The sequence below is a fragment of the Tupaia chinensis genome, unplaced genomic scaffold, assembly GCF_000334495.1.
Source record: "Tupaia chinensis unplaced genomic scaffold, TupChi_1.0 Scaffold000093_1, whole genome shotgun sequence".
In the NCBI taxonomy this organism is placed as follows: Eukaryota; Metazoa; Chordata; class Mammalia; order Scandentia; family Tupaiidae; genus Tupaia; species Tupaia belangeri.
This window is the reverse complement of record NW_006159555.1, coordinates 9,778,303-9,801,958: the sequence shown is the minus strand read 5'-3', so window position 1 is coordinate 9,801,958 and position 23,656 is coordinate 9,778,303. Positions and strand designations below refer to the sequence as shown.

The 23,656-nt window shown below is 40.1% G+C and overlaps 1 protein-coding gene across 2 annotated transcripts in view; it reads left to right on the top strand.

Moving 5' to 3' along the window:
* Positions 1–22,987, top strand: part of SMU1 (SMU1 DNA replication regulator and spliceosomal factor) — a 33,850-nt gene extending 10,863 nt beyond the window's left edge. For both annotated transcript variants that reach the window (XM_006143098.3, XM_014585792.2), the window contains 8 exons: positions 2,889–3,017; positions 5,930–6,049; positions 8,750–8,866; positions 9,486–9,613; positions 10,216–10,342; positions 13,915–14,082; positions 20,878–21,030; positions 22,455–22,987. In XM_006143098.3, the coding sequence (XP_006143160.1) occupies positions 2,889–3,017; positions 5,930–6,049; positions 8,750–8,866; positions 9,486–9,613; positions 10,216–10,342; positions 13,915–14,082; positions 20,878–21,030; positions 22,455–22,553 (1,041 nt within the window). In that variant the 3' untranslated portion in view covers positions 22,554–22,987. The remainder of the gene's footprint in view (positions 1–2,888; positions 3,018–5,929; positions 6,050–8,749; positions 8,867–9,485; positions 9,614–10,215; positions 10,343–13,914; positions 14,083–20,877; positions 21,031–22,454) is intronic.
* Positions 22,988–23,656: the final 669 nt, after the last annotated feature.

Genomic DNA, 23,656 nt, shown 5'->3' with positions numbered 1-23,656 from the left:
CAAGCTCTCTTGCTTACCATTGATATGGTCTTGGCAAATTATTCAGCTTTTCTGATCCCATCTGCTTATCGTGGTGTTGTAGTAAAGATTAAATGAGATAATGTTAATAAAACACTTTATACATTGCCTGGTACCTTATAAATAATAAATTGTGGGACCAGCAGGTGGTATGGTGGCTAAAGCACTGGGCACTCCCACATGGCGGACCACGGTTTGAGTCCTAGACCTGGTGGCATGCTTTCTCACTTCTCTCTCTCTCTCACTCTCTGGTCAAATTAAATAAAATAGATGAATGAAGGAACCAGCAGTTAGTGTAATGGCTATGTCACTGGACTCCCACGTAGTCGACCACGGTTCGCGTCCCGGACCCGGTGGCTTAAAATTCACGCTGGGCGTGTGTGCATGCGTGCCCAAGATCCTGAGAGGAGAATGGAGGAGAAGGGATTGCTGCGTGACCATCCCCTCTGGGGGATGATTTCTCGCTTTCTGTCTCTATGTCTCTGCGATAGGAAAAACCCTGCCAAAAAAAAAAAAAAATAGATGAATGAATGAAGTTAAATAAATAATTCTTTAATAAATAAATAATTGTGGCTGCTGGTGATGATTCTTTTATAAGTAGTATTGTTAAGATGGTCTTTATGAAGCTACCTAAAGTAAGAAATATTTTATAAATAAGGAGCACAAGTGATTGATAGGGATGTAAATAGCCTCTTTGCATTTATTTATTTATTTATTTATTTATTTAATTTTGGAGAGGTTTTTGCTATAGGGCGCATGCACTCGCCAGAAAGAGACACAGAAACCAAGAAATCACTACCCAGGGGGGGTGGCCACGCCGCAGTCCCTCCTCCTCCCTTCTCTTGGGATCTAGGGCATACACACATATGCACCCAGTGTGAGTTTAAGCCCCAGGGTCCAGGACTCGAACTGTGGTCGACTACATGGGAGTCCAGCGACATAGCTATTATGCCAACTGTTGGTCCCAGCCTCTTTGCATTTAGAAAAGGACCAAAAAGCTATTTATTGTAGACGCTTGCAGTGATTCTGGGATTCAGAATTAACTTGCTTTTTTTGTTAGTTTATTTTTAATATTTTATTATAGTAATAGGTGTGCATAGTTTAAGTAGTACTTCAGGGCTTATAGTGAAAAATAGTTTAATGTGCTGCCTTCTTCTGCCTCTGATTCTCTCTTTTCACCATCATTCTCTGTTTTCTTTTTTAAAGAGATCTTTGCTATAGGTTGTGTGTGCTCATCAGAGAGACAGAGAGAAAGAAAGTGAGAAATCACCCTCTACAGGGGATGGCCATGCCACAGTCCCTTCTCCTCCATTCTCATGGGATCTCGGCACACATGCACATATACCTGGCTTGAGTTTTAAGCCTCTGGGACTCGAACTGCAGTTGACCACATGGGAGTCAAGCGACATAACCATTACACCATCTAGAGGGGAAACGAGAAATCACTCCCCATGGGGGATGGTCATGCTGCAACTTTTTCTCCTTCATTCTCCTCCTGGGATCTTAAGATTGCATGCACATGCACCCAGGTTGATTTTCAAGCCACTGGGTTCAGGACTCCAACTGTGGTTGTCCATTTGGGAGTCTAGTGACATAACCACTATGCTATCTGCTGGTCACCTGGTATGTTTTTCAAGCTACAGGACTCCCAACTGTGCAGTCCGTCCTTTGGGATCCAGCCACCTTAACCACTGCTCCACTGACCAGCCCAGAATTAGCTAAAATTTTTTAATGATTTCTAAATTTTTTGAGTTTTCTCTAATACAGGTAAAAGAGAATAAACATTGATCATGTGCTTATGTGATTATGTGCCTGTTACACATAGGTTTTATGTTTATTATTTTGTTTTATCCTTTTAGTAGCTTTAGTTATTAGCCTTTTCTCCTGACTTTTCAGTTAGCAAAATTGAGAATTGAAATGACACAGTTGTCAGTTGATCTAGCTTAGATCCATCTCCATCCAAACTTCACAGTTTTCCTATGCCTCATAGTACAGTTGTGAATGCTGTTGGAATTGCAGCTTTTTTGAAAAGCAACCCTTTTGGAAAAGTTTGGCAGCGCAAAAAGTCTTCAAAAAGTTCGTGGAGGGCCAGCACATGGCATGGTGGTTTAGGCGCTGGATACTCAGATGGCTATCTTCAGTTCGAGTCCCAGACCTGGTGGCCTAAAAATCATGCTGGGCACATGTGTGTATGCATGCCCAAAATCTCAGACGGAGAATGGAGGAGAGAGAATTGTGGCATAGTCATACCCTTTTGCGGGGATGATTACTCACTTTCCCTCTCAATCTCTTTGTCTCTCTCCAGTGAGTACATGTACCCTATGGCAAAAACCTAAAAGAATCCCCAAACCAAAATGAACAAAAAGTTCATGAAGGGTCAGCAGATGGCATGGAGGTTAAGGTGTTTAGATCCCGCATGGCCGAAGCACCATTCAGTTTCTCAGACCTGGTAGCTTAGAAAAAAACACCAGGCGCATGTGCATGCTTGTCCAAAATATGGGACCAGCAGATGGCATAATGGTTACATCACTGGGCTCCCATGTCGTTTACTGCAGTTCAAGCCCCGAACCCAGTGGCTTAAAGCTCACGCCAGGCATGTGTGCGTGTGTGCCCGAGATCCCAGGAGGAGAAGGGATTGTGGTGTGGCCATCCCTCCTGGGGGGTGATTTCTCGTTTTCTGTCTCTGTCTGGTGAGCGCTTGCACCCTATAGCAAAAAATCTCTCTCTCACAAAAAATAAAACCTCAAAATACCAAGAGAAGAATGGAGAAAGAATTTCCCTGAACTTTCTTTTGGGTGTGTTTTTGTCTGAGGAGTCATGACAAACTTGTAAAAACACCTGTGCAAATTGCTGTACTTTCTTTCTCTTAGGCACTGAAGTGGCAGCAGCATCAGGGGTTGCTGCCTCCTGGTATGACAATAGATTTGTTCCGAGGCAAAGCAGCTGTTAAAGATGTGGAAGAAGAAAAGTTTCCTACACAGCTCAGCAGGCATATTAAGGTAGGATCTTTAGGTATTTAGCCAGTCGGTAACTATTTGTTGAGGACTCACCATGGGTTTAGCCAGGCCCTGTGCCCAGAGCTTGAGTGTGAGAACTCAATTCTTTAGCTCTGACAGCATTCCAGGTGTGGGTTTGGGTTGGGGGGGGGGGGGTCTTCTGTAGTCTGGCAGTGGAACACCTCATATGTATAAGCAAGTAAATATACAATGGACATCCGACCTTTCATTTGCCCTTGCACTTCCTCCCAGGAAGCCTGCATTTAGAAGAATGGTTAGCTCTTTTTTGGTTAAGCCTGGAACTAACTGTGAACTCTCTTTATACTGGTTGAGTGTACCTAATATGACTATCCAAATTTTGAAGAAAAAAAATTTTTTTTTTTTTTTTTGATAGAGATTTTTGCTATAGGGCGCATGCACTCACTAGAGAAACAGAAAGTGAGAAATCACCCCCTAGGGGGGATGGCCACACCATAATTCCTTTTCCTCCATCTCCTCTCAGGATTTTGGGCCTGTACACACATGCGTCTGGCATGAATTTTAAGCCTCTGGGTCCAGGATGTGAACTGTGGTCAACTACATGGGAGCCTAGTGATATAACCATTACACCATCTGCTGGTCCCTCAAACTTTGAACCTTTATTGATCATTGACAATGCCACATAGAAAACCCTACACCTGACCTCATCTGAGAGGTCATAGCTAAAACACTACAATATAAAAGTATAAAATTACTTTCAGGCTATCTGTGTAAGGTGTATATGAAACAAAAATGAATTTTGTATTTAGACTTGAGTCCTAACCACAAAATACCTCATTTTATAATATTTCAAAAATCTAAAACATTTGAAATTCAAGGTACTTCGGGTCCCAAACATTTCAGATAAGGGATGCTTAATCAGTATTTGTCCTGTTCAGTATTTGTTTTTGCCTGCTATTTGTCAGGCAAAGGGCCAGTCATGGACTGAAAAGTGGGCTTATGTGATGTTTGAGGTGAATGATTTTATCATCTTATGACTGATTCTTGTCTTTTTAAATTTTCTTATCTGACACTTTTCTAGAAAAAGCAGTCAAGTAATTGTCGCAGTTCTCAGAATTACAAATATATTGCTTTGTGAGCATCCCCTTTATATTACAGGTTCTGTCTGTTTTGTGCTCTAATTGAATTCAGATTTTAAGATACTTTGTATTCCTTCAATCTTTGATTTGGCTTTAGTGTTTTAGGTTTGTATTTTCTGGGTTGTGTGTTCCAACTTGCACATAAGGATTTTTTTTTTTTCTTTTAAATTTTTTTTTTTTTGAGAGATTTTTACTATAGGGCGCGTGCGCTCGCCAGACAGACAGAGACATTAGAGACAGAAAGTGATAAATCATCCCCCAGGGGGGATGGTCACGCCGCAATCCCTTCTCCTCCATTCTCCTCTCGGGATCTTGGGCACGCACGCACACGCGCCCGGCGTGAGTTTTAAGCCCCCAGGTCCGAGACACGAACCGCGGTCGACTACGGGGGAGTCCAGCGACATAGCCATTACGCTAACTGCTGGTTCCCAACACATAAGGATTTTTTTGGAGAGGTTATTTTGCTATTGGACGCGTGCGCTCGCCAGAAAGACAGAGAGAGACAGAGAGATAGAAAGCGAGAAATCACCTCCCGGGGGGGTGGCCATGCTGCAATCCCTTCTCCTCCATTCTCCTCTCGGGATCTTGGGCACGCACGCACACGCGCCCGGCGTGAGTTTTAAGCCACCAGGTCCGAGATGCGAACCGCGGTCGACTACGTGGGAGTCCAGCAACATAGTCTAAATTACGCTAACTGCTGGTCCCCACATAAAGATATATATTTTTTTTTTTTTGGAGAGATTTTCACTATAGGGCGCGTGCACTCGCCAGCCAGACAGAGAGAGACATAGAGACAGAAAGCGAGAAATCACCCCCCGGGGGGGATGGTCACGCTGCAATCCCTTCTCCTCCATTCTCCTCTCGGGATCTTGGGCACACACGCACACGCGCCTGGCGTGAGTTTTAAGCCACCGGGTCCGGGACATGAACCGCGGTCGACTATGTGGGAGTCCAGTGACATAGCCATTACGCTAACTGCTGGTTCCCCCCACATAAAGATATTTTTGAGCAACAACTATTTCGAGCAGCTGAAACCTTGAGACAAATGGAAATCCATTATACTTATGCTGCTAGACTAAGATTTTCTATTATATACACTTTCTTTATTTGTGCACTTAAAAGGAAATCCACGTTAGAGTTTTCCTTTTTTCTTCCCATCTCTCTCGGGTTCTGTCATTTTCATCTGCTGCTGGGAGCATCAGTCCTGGTAAATGCTTGGGATGCATTTATCAGGCAAACGGTCTTCAGCTCTAATTAGTTCTCCTAAATTTAGTTAGCTATACATTAACACTTGGTTAAAGGAAGTTCATGAAACAGTGATGGAAAGGTTTCTAATAAAATAGTGTAGGAATGACTATATATACATACATCATACACACTACACACATACATAATGTGTGTGTGTGTGTTTGAAAAAACAAATTTCTCTTCCCAGATGCATAATAGGAACATATTAAGTTGTGTGCAAAAGTCATGCTGTTGGTGGCTGAATCTAACAAAAGCTTATGGTCTGAGCTAACAGGATTATTTCTTCTAAATTCCATGTTAAAATAGTTTTTACCCTTTTCTTTGGAAATGTCAGTCTTACATTCAGAAACTGGTTTCAGCTGAGTGCTTAGAAAAACTGACTAGAGAAAATATATCCACCTTCTTCCTCTGTCTAGGAGCCCCTCTAATACGTTATAATATGGGGTAACACTTTTATGATGGGGCAGGGTTTCTCAAACGGTTAAAATGGAAATTATTCTAAGGTCGCTAGATAAAAATGCATCTGTTTCATTGTTCTGTTTGAAACAGTTTGGTCAGAAATCACATGTGGAGTGTGCTCGATTTTCTCCAGATGGTCAATATCTGGTCACTGGATCTGTTGATGGATTCATTGAAGTATGGAACTTTACAACTGGGAAAATCAGGAAGGTAAAGTATTTTAACTATATTAACTTTCCTGGTATAAGAATTACTGACTTTAAATAACTTATCTTTGCCTTATCGCTAAGATTAATTGAGGAAGACTTTGTATGTAATGAACATGTATTATTTTTGAAATTAAAATACCCATCTAAAGTTATTTTTTAAAATAGAACTATTTATTTTATTTGTTTTTATTATCATTATTATTCTTTAATTTGACCAGAGAGAGTGAGAAAGCAAGTCACCAGGTCTGGGACTCAGACTGTGGTTGACCATGTGGGAGTCCAGCACCTTAACCACTACTCCACCTGTGGGCCCCCACCTACAGTTATTTTAAATTAAGTTCTGATTTTCTTATTAACTGAATTAAAGGAAGACCTTTATTTTCTGTATTTAAAAATTACTATTCCCCCCACCCCAGATTTTTGCCATAGGGTGTATGTGCTCACTGGCGGGGGCAGGGGGGGAATGTGAGAAATCACTCCCCTGCCAAGGGGGATGGCCACATTGTAATCCCTTCTCCAGGACTCAAATTGCTGTTGGCCATGTGGGAGTCTGGTGCCTTAACCAACATGCCACTTGTTGGCCCCTAAAATTATCTTTATAATTGAACTTTTTTTCTTTTTTGGTCAGAGAGAATGAGAGGAAGAGAGAGGAAAAGGGAGAGAAAGAGAGAAAGGTATTTTTTGACAGGCTGTCTCTGTGTCACCATTTTCCCTTCCCCAGCCTCCCAATTAGCTAGGATTTACAGGTATGCGAAAACACACTCAGCATGTTCAAGTCGGCCTCCAGGGCAGCCTCAGACTTCTCGAGTGGTAACGCTATCAACCTACCATGGTGCTTGGGTCTTAAATTTATTTATTTGTTATAAATTTATAAAAATTAATTTACTTACTGTTTGTTTGGTAGAGGGTATTTGCATTTGCCAGAGGGAAGAGGAAAGAGGGAGAAAGCAGATGGGGCATGGTTGCATATCACTTTCTTCTCCATTTCAATTTTTATTTAATTTTTACCTTATGCTCAAGGAAATTTCAAAAAGCTCATGGAAAAATGGGATTATATAAATTTATTTTGGTGTTAAAAATTGAAATCAATGCATAGTTTTTTCATAATACACATTTTTTCATGAGCTTTTGAAGGCCTCTCATATTTCTGCATAGTTTGCTTGTTTTGTTTTTAGTACATTCAATTTAACTTATAATTACAACAAAAATAAAATCTATTTGGATGATAATGGATGATAAAAGAAATGTCACAGGTAAATAGATTAGTCAATAAATGGTTTTTGGAAATTTAGCTGACAATTTGGAAAAAATATAATTTAATTTCTTATACTTTGGAATAGGTAAATTCAGGTTTTGTTTTTGGGGAGATTTTTGCTATAGGGCATGTGTGCTTGTCAGAAAGACAGAGACAGAGAGATAGAAAGTGAGAAATCATCCCCCAGGGGGGATGGCCACATTACAATCCCTTCTCCTCCATTTTCCTCTCGGGATCTTGGGCATGCACGCACATGCACCCGGCATGAGTTTAAGCCACTGGGTCTGGGACTCGAACCATGGTCGGCTACATGGCAATCTGGCTACACAGCCATTATGCCAACTGTTGGTCTCAATAAATTCAGATTTATATAAAATGTAAAACATGAGGGCCAGTAGATAGTGTGAAGATTAAGGCAATTGGATTCCACCTGGCTGACTGCTTGGTTTGAGTTGCAGACAGGTGGTTTGAAAAACATGCTAGGCATGTGTACACATGTGCTCAAAATCCCAAGAGGAGAATGGAAGCAAAGAGATTGTAGTATGGCCATTCCCTCAGGGGATTCTTTCTCAGTTTCCTCTTTTGTCTGTCTCTCTGGTGAGCATATGTGCCCTCTAAGAAAAAAAAAAAAAAAAAAAGAAAAGAAATTTTGCCTAGAGAATATTAATAATCAAAAGATTTCAAGTATTGATATTTTTAACAATTTTTTAAAATTTGCATGTGTGCTCACAGTGGTTTTGGGGGATGGGGGAGAAAGAGAAAGGGAAAGTGAGTAAGCACCTGCCTTCCAGAGGGATGGCCATGCTGTAGTCCCTTCTTATCCATTCTTTTGCAATTTGGGGCATGCATGCACACATACATGTCTCTGTGGTTTTTCAAGCAGCCAGGTCTGAGACTTGAACAAAACAATTACTATGTAGGATACAGCCGTCTTAACCACCATGCTACCGGCTGGCCCTGGCCCCAATATTTTTAACAGTATTGAGTTGTGCAAATTATTTACTACATGAATCAGCCCCATGGTAAGTGGTTAAGTGAGCCAGGTGTCTCATGACCAAACTATGGTTCAGATCCCCCTGGTGGCTTGAAAAACACTCAGGTGTGTGTATGCGCATGCTCACAATTCTGACAGGATGTGGAAATGGAGGAGAAGAGATTACAATGTGACCATACCCCACTGGGGGTTGTTTTTTCCTCTATCCCCTAACCTCTTTTATGTCTCTCTGTGGCAAGCACATGTGCCTTCTGGCATTTAAAAATGGTTTATTCTCAGTAATATCAGTTGTTTATTAGGAACTTTGGTGTACATGGCAGTGTTACTTGCGTTGGAGGTTCATAGTAGGCAGTATTCATTATCCTGCTTTTAGTGACTTTGTAGAGACCTGCAGCCATTGGGACCTTGGTTTTTGTGTTATTTTGATCCCTGCTGACCATTGTTTCCTGTAGGATCTTAAGTACCAGGCCCAGGATAACTTTATGATGATGGACGATGCTGTCCTTTGCATGTGTTTCAGTAGAGACACAGAAATGTTAGCAACTGGGGCCCAAGATGGAAAAATCAAGGTATGGATTAGTGTTCCCAATTCTGTGTAGACATTTGGAGTTCTATAATGTGATAGTATCCTACATGTGATATTTAGCCTGTAATAGCTACTGTTTATTGAGGTATCAACTTTATGCTAATCACTTTGCTATTCTTGTTTAATCCTAATAATAATTCTGCCTGAGGTAGTCCAGTAACATGTTTGAAGTTACATATGGGAAAGTGACAGATCTAGGGCTGCTGTCCAAATCTACTCATGCCCTTTCTGCTGTATCACTCTGGCTCATTGTGTATGTTATATTGTACTTCGATATTTTTAGAAGATAGTCTGCAGGCAATTACCTGTGGTTTGTATTTAATTGCTGCTAATACACCCCGAGTTAGATAATATACAGAAATAGTCTCTGCTAAGTGAACTTAAGAGTCTAAAGTTTTGTTTCAATAATTTATAAGGAAAGAGTTTTAATTTTCAGAGAATTCAGTTATCATTGTACTGAGTGGGCCACCCATATTATATTCGGCTATTAGCATGCATTTTTAATGCTGCTTTAGTACATTAATGGGACATTGTATCTTGCTTGGCTCTGTGGGCCATTATGGGGCACTGTTTTCAAGTGTTTGTTGTTATTTTTTATAAAGGTATGGAAGATACAGAGTGGACAGTGTTTAAGGAGGTTTGAAAGGGCACACAGTAAAGGTGTCACCTGTTTAAGCTTTTCTAAGGATAGCAGTCAAATCCTTAGCGCCTCTTTTGACCAAACAATCAGGTGAGTAAAAATTCCAGAATGACCCTTGCTTGGGTTTGATATAATGAGGTTCTGGAGGGAGTTACTAGTGATTCTTTATGCACTCAGTGGATAGTGTGATTTGGAAAATAGGGGTAGGCAAGACCTCATTTCCCCAAAGTATAGTCAACACAGTGATGTTTTTCTGTCCATTTCAGTCTTCACCTAGAAGAGAGATTAGAAAGGGAGTGTAGCTGTGTTTCATGTTTCTCAAAGTGTATGAACCCACGTGCATCACAGTTACCTTAGAGGGCCTGTTACAGATACAGATTCCTGGAACCCAGAGAGACTCACTGATTCTGAATCTCTTGTTAAGTAGCTTCTTAGAGCTCTATCCCTGCACAGACTTAGGATATCATTGGGGATTTCCTCCCAGTCTCTTTTTGTGCAGAACTTTTTTGTTCTGGTTTTATTTCATTGTTTCACATGATGAAAATTATGCTACATACAAAATTGTATAGCCCTCTTTTTTTAACTTAATATTATAGTACAATCTTTTATCATTTATCTAAGATGCAGTCAATATTTGGTGCCAACTATCTAGAATATTAATTGTTCTTTTCATTTACTTTTATTTGTGATAGAATTCATGGCTTAAAATCTGGGAAAACCCTAAAGGAGTTTCGTGGCCATTCTTCCTTTGTTAATGAAGCAACATTTACACAAGATGGACATTATATTATTAGTGCATCCTCTGATGGCACTGTAAAGGTTAAGTATTTGTCACTGGTTAATTTTGGGATGTCTCTTACATCTTTGTCCTTTGGGGAGTTTTCAGTGGTAGTGATGATGATTGTAGTAGAGTAAACCTCTTTTCTTTTCTAAAGAATTATTTATTTAATTTTATTTATTAGTACTAGTTATTGTTTTTAATTTGCTATAGGGCATGTGTGCTCACCAGAGAGAGACAGAAAGAGAGAGAAAGAGAGAATAAGTGAGAAAGCAAGCCACCAGGTCTGGGACTTGAATTGTGGCTGGCCATGTGGGAGTCCAGTGCCTAACCACCATACCACTTTCTGGCCCCAGAGTAAACCTCTTTATCAGCTGTTTTAATCATTATGGAGATAAGTCTGGTATAACGGTAATATTCTATGGGTAATCTTTGTTGGCTGAGGGCCCCAACTCTTAAACTTACATATATAATCCAAACAGACTTTATCATGTGTAGGAAAAGAGAAAGCATCCTCCCATTCACACGTAACACGCAGTAGTGAACTGTCTTGCTGTAGGTGTGATCTATCCTAACAGTCAAATTCACAAAGGACTCAGTGGCTAAATAAGCACATCTCTGTTTTATTGCACTGTCTCGCCTTATCCCTAGTACCAGACTTAGGACCTTTCTAACAGAACATTATAGAGGAACAGGAGAAGTGTAGAGTAGAAGTAAGCTTTCTCTTAAGTACATACTACTCTCAACTCTCAACTGAAAGTAATGAATCTTCATACCTTAGAAGGTTTAGTTATGGACCAACCCAGTGGCTTGGTGGTTAAGGCAGCTGAATCTCACATGACTGACTGCATGGTTGAGTGCTAGACCATGGCTTGAAACTAGGCCAGGTACATGTGTATGTGCTCAAAATCCTGAGAAGAGAATGGAGGAAAAGGGATTCTAGTGTGGTCATTCTCTCTGGGGGGTGCTTTCTCATTTTCCCTTCTCTTTTATCTGTCTCTGGTGGGTGTATGTGCCCTCTGGCAAATTGAAATAAAGAAGAAAAAGAAATGAGGTTCTGTTCAAATAACTAAAGCTAAAAAAATAAATTGCTATAGAGTTGTACACTTGCTGGAGAGATGAGGGAGGAGAGTAAGAAAGATTCCCCCCAGGGATTGTGGCTACACTACATAACTTTCTCCATTTTGTAAGGGCTTTGAGCACACACACTCATGAACTCAGCGTTTTTCAAGCTACCAGGTCCCAGACTTGAACCACGCCATCGACCTTGTGGGATCTGGCCATCTTAACCACCATACTACCGGCTGGTCCGAGGACTTTCATTTCCTAGAAAAGATATGAGAATCCCAAATAGAAAGTTGCTAGAGGTCTTTGAGACACTCTATTTACATTCTGGACCTTTTTTTTTTTTTTTATAAGGAGAGGGAATTTTGCTTTAGGATGTGTTTGCTCACTGGAGAGAAAGAGAAATCACTGCCCGAGGGGATGGCCATGTCACAGTTTGTTCTCCATTTTCTTGGGATTTTGAGCATACATGTATACACATCTGGTGTGCGTTTCAAACCTCCAGGTCTGGGACTCACACCACAGTCAACCATGTAGCAGTCTAGTGCCTTAACCACTATGCCACCCATTGACCCCTGGACCTGCTGCTTTTAAACTGCCTTTTATAAATGAGTGCTTTGTTGCAGAAGATTTAGACATTTTCACTAACATCTTGAAGTCAGACCAATCTCTGAAATTGCTTGTACTTGATTGAGACTTGAACCACAAACTTGAAGGTAGGAGATACACTCTCCTGTGGGTTGGATGGGGGAACACAGAACTGTTAGTACTTGAGTCATGGGACTTGCCCTCTTTGTGCTAAGCAAATAGGCCTCACAACTTGTAAATACCACTGGGAAATGGTGTGTTTAGATTTTTTTGTTTGTGGTTTTTCCCTTTGGCTTGGCAGTGGATGGTAAATCATCTCACCTTTAGAAGAAAACCCTAGGAGCCTTAGAACTCTTGATCCTTGAACTGTTCATTTTTCTCTTTCACAACTGGGAGATCGGGGTATGTGATACACTGATGACACTGGGGCAGTTATTTCCTCCTGTTTATAGGTATTTATTTAACATCTATTTTGTGCCAATCTCTGTGGAAGGCAAAGCAGAAACAGCAGAATTCATGCCTTAGAGGTTTTATGCCTCACTGAGTGGTGTCTAGACAGTACCATGCAGTGTTTGATCCACTCTGCTAAACACAGCACAAATTCTGTGCTGATTTAACTGCTTCAGTCATAAAGCCCAGAAGGACCAGGTGAAAAACATTAGAGTGGAGAACTATTACCTAGAGAGATATCAGACAGGGAGAAGTAATACAAGTGGCCGAGAGTGGCTTCTTCACAGGTCTTCATGTATGTGCTAACACAGTGACTTTTGTACAGTTGTTCTCAACTCAGTTGTACTATTTTTAGACAGGATCTCTCTTTGTTGCCTAGGCTGGCTTCAAACTCACGATCTTCTTGTTTCAGTCTCCTGAGCAGCTGGGATTTAAAGAGCATGTCACTACAGCAAGTGCCATTTGTGGGACTTTTTTTTGTGTGTGTGTGGGACTTTTTTTTAAAAAACAAAAACAAAAACAAAAAATCCCCATGCCTCTTCCTCACTCCAGATCTACAAAATCAGAATCTCAGGATAGAATCCCAAGCTGAAAAGCTCTCATTTGTGATGGTGGTGGTATTTTTTTTGGGGGGGGAGGGGGGGACAGGGGAGGCACCGAGCATGCATATATACCAGAGAGAGAAAGGAACAGTAAGAAAGCACCCCTATCCCCACCAGGGGGATGGCCACTCTCCAGTCCTGTCTCTTCCATTCTCCTCTTAGGATTTTGGGAATACACGGACGTGTGTCTGGTGTGTTTTTCAAGCCTCCAGGTTGGGGACTTCAACTACAGATTCAGCCATGTAGGATCCAGCACCCTGACTACCATGCCACGTGCTGGCCCTCTGTTGATCTTAATGTCTAGTTAAGAGTAGCTTCTTGATTATGACCATAGCACTGTTGACATACAACTAATTTTAAAGATAGATAACTCATTTTAAAGAAATAACTCTGTTAACTAAGGAAAAATGTGTTTTTTGAGAGGTTTTTGCAATAGGGCACATGTGCTCGCCAGAAAGACGGAGAGAGGCATAGAGACAGAAAGCGAGAAATCACCCCCCAGGAGGTGGCCACGCGGCAATCTCTTTTCCATTCTCTTCTCGGGATCTTGGCACACACGCACACGCACCTGGCGTGAGTTTAAGCCACTGGGTCCAGGACTTGAACCGTGGTTGACTACATGGGAGTTCAGCGACATAGCCTTTACACTAACTGCTGGTCCTGAAAAGTGTGTTTTAAAAGATCATGGATTTTAAAATGGTCTTTTATGGTGGTTAAACATCTGATGATGAGTACTTACTGAATAGATATGGTAGTACTAGGTATTTGACTGGACGTAAATCTCATAAACTTTTCCCCCCAGGTCAACTTTACTCATTTTTGGCAACCTAATTTTTAATTTTACAACCCCAAAGTGAGAAATTCCTATAACCTCTAAAATGTTTATGACATAAACTTTTGTGTTGTAGATCTGGAATATGAAGACTACAGAGTGTTCAAATACCTTTAAATCCTTGGGCAGCACTGCAGGGACAGACATTACCGTCAACAGCGTGATCCTACTTCCAAAAAACCCAGAACACTTTGTGGTGTGCAACAGATCAAACACAGTGGTCATCATGAACATGCAGGGGCAGGTGAGTGCTCAGAAAGTACCTTTGAACAGGATCTGTAGGCCATCCGCAAATCAGCACCAGTCCTGTTCCTGCCCTCCCAGTGACCCAAATATGGTTCATTATTCTGTAAACTGTCTGCTGTATTTGTTTTCCAGTCACTTATTTATAATTCTATAGAATTTCTTTGGTGCTTCAGACATTGCCTCCTTTTCTGAAAGGTGTTTATATATTTTACTTTCTTTTTCATCCTTTGGATAAACCAAGCTCTGACTACCTTTTCAGCCTCCTTTAGAACCTCATCGAAGATTTTAAGATAATAATCTGAGTTAGGGAGATATATTGTGGTGTGGATTACCAGCTTAGGGTATCTAGTTACTGCAATGAGCTAAAGTGGAACACCAATGAGAGAAAGTCAATATAAGTTCTCATGGTGTATATTTGTAATCAAGATTTCTGTAAGATTTCCAAGGAATCCTTTTTTTTTTTTTTTAAGAGAGATTATTGCTGTAGTGCACGTGCACTCACTAGAGAGGCACAAAGACAGAAAACAAGAAATCACCCCTCAGGGGTGACTGCCATGCTGCAGTCCCTTCTCCTCTATTCTCCTCTCAGGATTTTGGGCATGCACACATGTGCCTAGCATGAGTTTGAAGCCACTAGGTCCGGGGCTCAAACTGTGGTCAACTGTGGGAGTCCAGCGACGTAACTATGATGCAGTCTGCTGGTCCTAGAATCTCATTTTTAAGTGGACTGTGAGGTAGCAGTGGAAGCATTCAGAAGGTTAAAGTTGAGGTCTCAAGCCCTGGGCCTGTGTCATGGTGCCACTGAAATGCGGGCCTGGGCACTTGGGTATCCTGCACATAGAAAGACTGGTGTGTGGTTCTTTTCCCTCATCTTTTGAGTCCAGAAACTGATGGGGAGTAATTTGAAACTTGTGGTTGAGATAGTGCCTCTGTGGGGCCACTACATAATAACCACAGCTGCTCAGTGCATCTGCTCAGTACATTTCATAGTTCCTGCTTGACTTTTTAAAAACTTTATTTTGGAATAACAATTTTAGACTCACATAGAAGTTGCAAGACTAGTAGCGTTCCTGTGTATCTTTCTCCCAACTTCTCCCAAAGATAACATCTTACATAATCGTGATACAGTTATCAAAACTAGGAAATACTACTGATTCAATTACAGACCTTGTTTGATGAATCCTTATTTGGATTTTATCAGCTTTTACATGCATTCTTTTTTTTTTTTTTTTTTGAGGTGGGATTTGATAGTTGTAAGAAGTTTCATTACATGTATAGATATATGTAACCACCACCATAATCTAGATACAGAACTGTTTGATCATTCCCAAAGAAACAATGTCATGCTACACCTTTGTAGGGTGTGTCTCCCCACAACCCTAATCCCTGGCAACCATTGATCTATTTTCCATTGTTGTAGTATCATTTAAAAGAAAGTGAGACTTTTTAATTAATTAATTAATTTATTTATTTATTTTGGAGAGGTTTTTGCTGTAGGGCACGTGCGCTCGCCAGAAAGACAGAGAGAGACAGAAAGCGAGAAGTCACACCCCAGGAGTGATTGCCATGCCACAATCCCTTCTCCTCCATTTTCTTCTCAGGATCTTGGGCATACACTCACATGTGCCTGGCGTGAGTTAAAGCCACCGGGTCTGGGACTCAAACCATGATCAACTACATTGGAGTCCTTCGATGTAGCCATTATGCCAACTGCTGGTCCCAAATGAGACTTTTTAAAAATAAGAGATTTAAGTTTGCAGCAAAATTGAATAATAGCTACAGCATTTTCCCAGATATTTCCTGACCCCACACATGCATAACTTGTTACAACTGATGAACTTACATTGGTAAATCCCTATCACTTAGAGACCGTAGTTTAGGATTTATTCTTAGTGTTGTATATTCTATAGGTTTGGATGAAAGTATCATGGTATTTGTCACTATTTATTATACAGAATAGATTCACTGCCCTAAAAATTCTTGGTGCTCTGCCCCTATATCCCTTCCTCCTTCCTAAAATCTGACAATCATTGATCTTTTTACTGGCTCCATAGTTTGCCTTTTCCAGAAAGTCATACAATTGGAATCACACAGTATATATTCTTGAGATTGACTTTTATTTATTTTTTTTTTATTAAACTCTTCCTGAGAGTTTCTTTCTTTCTTTCTTTCTTTCTTTCTTTCTTTCTTTTTTTTTTGGAGAGGTTTGTTGCTATAGGGTGCGTGCGCTCGCCAGACAGAGAGAGACATAGAGACAGAAAGCGAGAAATCACCCCCCAGGGGGGATGGTCACGCCACAATCCCTTCTCCTCCATTCTCCTCTCGGGATCTTGGGTACACACGCACACGCGCCCAGTGTGAGTTTTAAGCCACTGGGTCTGGGACGCGAACTGCAGTCAACTACATGGAAGTCCAGCGACATAGCCATTACACTAACTGCTGGTTCCCAAGATTGACTTTTATTTAATATATATTTAAGTTTCATTCTTGTTTTTTCAAGCCTTTGTAGCTCAGTGCTGATTGATATTCCACTGTGTAGATGTGCTACAGTTTCTCTTTTTCTCCATTCACCTGCTGAAGGATATCTAGGTTGCTTCCAAGTTCTGGCAATTATGAGTAAAGCTACTATAAATACCTATATGTGGGTTTTTTCTGTGAAAATAAGCTTTCAGCTCCTTTGGGTAAAAACCAAGTAATACAGTTGCTGGATTGTGTGACAAACTATGTTTACTTTTTCAAAAAACTGCCAGGTTTCCTACCAAAGTGGCCATATCATCTTATAGTTCCACCAGCAATTAGAGTTTCCTGTTACTCCCCACATTGGGTAGATTTTAGTTGTTCCAATAGGTAGTAATATCTCTTGGTCTTTTTTCCCCCTCATTCATGATAAAGTATGAGTATATACATATGAGAGTGAGAGAAAGGGGGACTTTCCATGGGATCTATTCATACTATGGTCCCCTTCCTCAAGTCCTTTACTACATTTGATGTTGGGCACTTGTGTGTGTGCCCGGTGTAGTTCAGGCTTATAGGACCAGAGATTTGAACTATGGTTACCATGTGGGATCTAGCTTCTCTCTCTTTCGCTCTCTTTTTTTTTCCTTTTGGGCTATAGGGCACATGTGCTCCCTGGAGAGAGACAGACAGAAAGGGAGAAAGAAATCACCCCTCTAGGGGGAATGGTCATGCTGTAATCCTTTGTCCTCATAAATTTGGAACACACAGGCACACATGCCTGGTATATTTTTCAAGTTGCCAGGTCTGAGACTCAGAACTGCACAAGTGGCCATGTAGGATCCAGCTACCCTAACCCCTGTGCCATCTGCTGGGCCCTGGATCTAGCTTCTCTTGAGCAGAGCATTACCTTTGTGTCATAGAGCCAGCTCTCGTAGTTTTAATTTGCATTTCCCTAATGACATATGAAGTGGTGCAGCTTTTTATATGTTTATTTGCCATCTGTATACTTTTGGAGAGGTGTCTGTTAAGGTCTTTGACTCATTGTTTAATTGAACTTTTTCTTTAAGAGACTTTTGCTATAGGGCTCATGCGCTACTAGGGAGACAAAGAGACAGAAGGAGAGAAATCACACCTCTGGGGATATGCCCACATACATGGTCCCTTCTCCTCCTCTCAGGATCTTGGGCACACACACATATGTGCCTGGTATGAATTTAAGTTGCCAGGTCTAGGACTTGAACCTCTGTTGATTGCATGGGAATCCAGTGATGTAACCTTATGCCACCTGCTGGTCCTGCATTGCTTGTTTTCTTACTGTTGAGTTTTGTATATTTTAGATAACTCTTTTATCAAATGTTTTTGTAGATATTTTCTCCCAGCCCATGATTGGTCTTCATTTTCTTGATATTGGCTCTCACCGAGCAGAAGTTCCTAATTTTAATGAAGTTCAGCCTATCAGTTCCTTTTTTATAGATAACCTTGGTGTTTTAATCTAAAAAATCATCACTAAATTCGATAACATTTAGATTTTCTCCTATGTTATCATCTAGGAGATTCATAGTTTTGAATTTTACTCTTAGATCAATGATCCATTTTTAGTCAGTTTTTGTAAAGAGTATAGGGTCTTCCTCCGCTGCGTCCGAGGCTGCCGCGGCCGCCGCCGCCCCCCCTGGGATCTGGCTGCCCTAACCACCACTCCACCAGCTAGCCTCAAACACTCCCATTTTAATTACATTTGGGATTAAACTTAATTGTAAAGATCAGCAGTAGATGAACAAAAGAATGCTTTTATAGGTTTTAGGTGACAGTAACAGTGCTCTGCCAGTCAGCAGTAGACTCTGGTAGCTGTTGGTGACTTTTGGGATGTGTCTTCTCTGTTGTGCTAGCGTGGTATTCTCTTTTTAAGACTCTTTAAGATGTCTGTTATTCTTAATAAATCAGGTACCTTGGGTGAATTCACTGGGCTATTTCAAACATCAATGAGTGAACGATGCCAGAGCGTCAGGCTTATGTGGGACTCTCACAGAGAGGAGTTATCTTTTGGTGCCCCAGCTGGGAGAAGGCCATGAGGTTATTATAGATCGTCAACATTCATTTCAGGTCTTCCTAGGTTTAATTATAATTCTTTAAGAACATAAAGTTAGCGAATATAGTTTCTTATGAAAAGGTAGCACCTTGATATGATTATCTTTTCTTTTTAGAATTTAACTGACACCTTTTGAAAGTGCCATTTAATTAATGGTGAAGAGATGGATTCAGTTACTTAGGAGAACAACTTCAGAATGAAGATAGTTCAAGGTGGTCACTCACTTCAAGATTCCAGCCTTGACTGTGGGGTGTGTCCAGACTGAACAAGGAACAAGTCAGGCAGTGGGCAAGTTGCCCGCATGTGCTCCCTGGACAGGGCTGCCATTTGCCCAGCCTGTCTAAGGGTTGGGACTCTGTCAATGACACTACAGAGATAAAAAGAAACACTACAGCTACTGGGTTGTCCTGAAACAACTTGCATACGTGAACATGGAGACTGCACATGGATCGAGGGTTGTGCTCTGGGGTGAACAGACGCTGCAATGAAAGAGCACACCCGACCCAAAGACAGTTTCAAGGAATGATGACTGACAGTACAGGTTAGCTGGGAGGAGGTACTTGATGGTGCTTATTCGATAGTTTCTCAGTTTCAAACTAAAATGTACAAGTCTTTAGCATCAGATAGCTTTAAAGTTATCGTGACCTTCTCGTACATGAATCTTCTAGCTGGTTTCCTTTGCCTAGTAAGGGCACAAAACATGGAACTTGAGGATGGTGGGGAAGCTCAGACATTAGGTGCAAGGAAGCCTTCGCAGGCTTTCTGTCCGGGGCTTCCTCCTGTCCTACAAGGCCTAGTGAATCTTGGGTATGTTTATTTTATTCTCATGTTTGGTTTTCGTGGTTTTTTGTTTGTTTGTTTGTTTTTTTAAGAAAAGTGAATGGCAAATAAATGGTTTAGGTTTTATAATAAAATTATTTGATACTCTGAAGCGTCAAAAAAAAAAAAAGAGTATAGGGTCTTGTGTCTAGATCAATTTTTTTGCATGTGGATGTCTGGTTATTCTAGTATAGCTTGTTGAAAGTCTGCCTTTCTCCATATATTCCTTTTGCTCCTTTGTGTTTATGTGAATGTGTCTCTGTACTACACTGTCTTGATTAATTTAGCTTTATAGATGTCTTGAAGTCAAGTAGTGAAAGCCCTCCAGCTGTCCTTCAATTTTGAATTGGCTAATCTGGGTCTTTTGGCTCTCCATATACATTTTGGAATCAATTTATTGCTGCAAAATAACTTGGGAATTTGATAGGGATTGTATTGACTGTATAGACCAAGTTGGGATGAATGACATCTTGACTATGTTGACTTTTCCTGTCCATGAACATGGAATATATCTCAGTTTATTTAGTTCTTTGATGTCTTTCATTGGAGTAGTTTTATAGTTTTCCTTGTATAGCTCTTACATATATTGATATTTTGTTAGATTTATACCTAGCACTTCATTTTGGGGTGAGATGTTAATATAAATGATTTTTTTAAATTAATTTATTTCAAATCTTAACTCATGGCAACCACTGATCTGTTTCCCATTATTATAATTTTATCATCTTGATAGTTGTATAAATGGAATGTTACAGTAATATCTTAGCCTTTTGAGATTGGTTTCTGTTAGCTTGATTTGCGATGGTTTTGTTATATAAAATAAAGCAAGCAAAGGCTTGGAGATAGGAGTTCCATCCTGGATGGGGAGCCATCTCATTCTGTTAGAAGAAACTGGACATGAGTCTAGAATACATTGAGAACTAGTGGTGTATTAATTTTAAAAATTCTTGTAGTGGGGCCAGCAGATAGTGTGGTGGTTGAGGTGCTCGACTCCTACATGACTGACCACAATTTGAGTATCAGACTTGGGAGCTTGCCTTTTCACTTTCCCTTTCTCCATCTGTCAAATTAGATAATAATAATAATAATAATAATAAAAAAAAACTAAATAAATCTAAAAAATGTTTTTCTTGTGGTGTGGTTATGAATTTGCTTTAGAGCAACATGGCCCTTTAACAAGATTGGTGACTTGGGATATATAAATTCTAAATTTTTATCTGCCACTAGTTTAGTTTAGTGGATAGTTTATCCACTCAATATTTTCCAGGCAAGGGGATTTAGTACATGAAGAACAGAATTGAAAATCTAATTATAACTTACAGTCAAAGTGCAAAATAACGTTGTGAAAGTACTCATTTAAAATGCTATATATGGTTGAGCTGCCGTTAATCCAGATTTTTTTGTTTTTATCTTGGATGTTGTGTGATCTAGATTGTCAGAAGCTTCAGCTCTGGGAAAAGAGAAGGTGGTGACTTTGTTTGCTGTGCCCTCTCTCCCCGTGGTGAATGGATCTACTGTGTGGGGGAGGACTTTGTGCTCTATTGTTTTAGCACAGTCACTGGCAAACTGGAGAGAACTTTGACAGTGAGTATTACTGACTTAGCTAAAGAAATTATAGTGGTGGTGCATCTTTCTGAATTCTGAAATACAAATCTTTTCCAGATGAACTGCTGTCAGCATGAACCTTAGTATAAAAAATGTAATGGAAGCCTAGCCATGGTAGTGTGTGATTGTCATTGCTACTTGGCAGGCTAAGGCCACATGTGAGGCCCAGGTTTATTTTCCAGCCCACCCTCAAAAGGCTGCAGTATACCTATGGTACCTGCTTCTCAGGAGGTCGAGTCAGGAGGATCATGATAGAGCAAAACCAAGACTTTGTCTCTTTTTTTTTTTTTTAAGTTTTAGAGGCATTTTTATCACTAAATAAAATTAGGATCCCTAAATAATTACATGAAATTACCTCCTCTATCAGGAAAAGTCATCCCTCAGTTGGTGCCTCAGCTTTCGATAAATAGGATGTGTTTATATATGGCAGAGAAGGAGGATGGAAACACATTGTCAGCTAGATTTTTTTTTTTTTTTTAAGAGAAGTTTTTGTTACAGGGCATGTGTGCTCGCCAGAAAGACAGAGAGACAGAAAGCGAGAAATCACCCCCCAGAGGAGATAGCCATGCCACAATCTCTTCTCCTCTATTCTCCTGTTAGGATCTTGGGCACGCATGCACATGCACCCGGCGTGAGTTTAAGTCACCAAGTCCAAGACCGTGTTCGGCTAAGTGGGAGTCCAGTGACATAGCCATTATGCCAGCTGCTGGTCCCGTTAGATTTTCCTCAGAGGGGTTGGATGGTGACAGATCTATTACTTTTCTCCATATCCTTTTTAAAATTTTAAAATATTTTTGGGACCAAAATATTGGTCCGTCTTTGTCTCTGTCTCTCTCTGTCTTTCTGGTGAGGGCACGTGCCCTATAGCAAAAACTTCTCAGTAAATAAAAAAAAAAAAAAAAAAAAAATTTAAAAAAATTTTTAAAGTTTATTTCTTCCATGAGAGAGAGAAGACAGCACCCTCAGGGTCTTGATGCTATGAACCATTTTCTGTTTCTGTCAGTCCTGGATCCTGGCACATGCCTAGTGTACTCAGGCAAATTTGGAATCTTCCTACGTGGGATTGCCGCACGGCATTGGATATCACCACTACACCACATCTGGCTCCTTGTGTCCTTTTGAAGGCAGATTACTTATATATTAGCCCTTCAAATTGATTGAAATGTTTAAAAATTTTCAGTTCAGTATTATTAGAGTCAGTATAAGGAGTATCTCCAATGACAAATAACACATCTCGGTGGCTTAACATAATAAAAGTTTATTTCTTATTATGTCACAGTGCAATGTGAGTTGGACAGTCTTCTGCCTTTTAACTGTGCCATGGATTATGCAGCTTCCTAAGGTCTCTTCCTTCCTTCCAGAGAAGACCTGTACACCCTAACTCTATACTTTCCCTGTTCCAGGTTCACGAGAAGGATGTGATTGGTATTGCACATCATCCTCATCAGAACCTGATTGCCACCTACAGTGAAGATGGACTCCTGAAGCTTTGGAAACCCTAATTCAGTTTTTTAAAGTAGCTTTTGAAAGCATGAACTTAAATGAAGACATATCTATGTGTTCCCCCTTTCCCCCCCTTTTTTTAAAGCCAGCTTTTCTAAACAATTGTCTGAATTAGCTGCAAGATTGATTTTGTGAAAATTAATATTTGAGTAGCAGTTACCCTTTTTTATATATTTTTAAGGTCTCAATAATCTGCTTCTAACTTGGGCAATCACATAATGTTTTCATTAATCTTCCACCTGCAGAGCGAAATACTGGTATTTGTAGGAAAAAAACTGTACTCTTTTATTTGAAATGCTGATTAAAATGTGCCTCCCATAGTAACACTTGTAAATAAGGAAGTATCCCATATTCAGTAGCTATGTTCTGTTCCATCCTTTCTTTCTTTTTTTTTTTTTTAAAGATGTCAATAAACTTCACACCTTTCTGGAGACTTTGTTTTTAAATGTAAGTAAATGCTCATCTAATTTTATTGACTTAAAATCAGGTGAGGGGGTCTGGAGGATAAGATTACTCTTTTTTTTTTTTCCTTATTTTTTACATTAATTCACTATACATCATTAACAGCATACAAATGAATTTTCCATCCAAAATACACTGTATATTGGCTCAATCAAGCACATCAACATGCATTTTATCAGCAAATAATTTTTCATTTCTTATGTCTTATATACTTTTTTTTTTTTTTGCGATCTTTGATTCCCTATTCCTCACCCTCTGCCACGTCCCACCCTCCTCCCACATAGTCTGTGGTATCCATGGTTGCTTTCTATGCCTTCGCCCCCATTTAATTGATTTGCTAATGAACTTAGTCTAAATATTTGCAGTAGCAAGCACAGCTGATATATACCTATACATGAACCCAAGTCTAACTTTAGGCATAAACCTCAGTTGAGTAGAATGAACATTCTATAAAGTAGTACCTAGCTGGGGCTATATAGCTTTACTGCAGTCATCAAATAAGCATGCATTTTTTTTTTAATTTCGATAAAAACAGTTTTACTGTTTTTTTTCTCCTGAAACTTTTTTTTTTTTAACATTCATTCCCTGAACATCATCACAACATACTAAATGTGGTTTCCCATCTAGAATAAAGTGCATA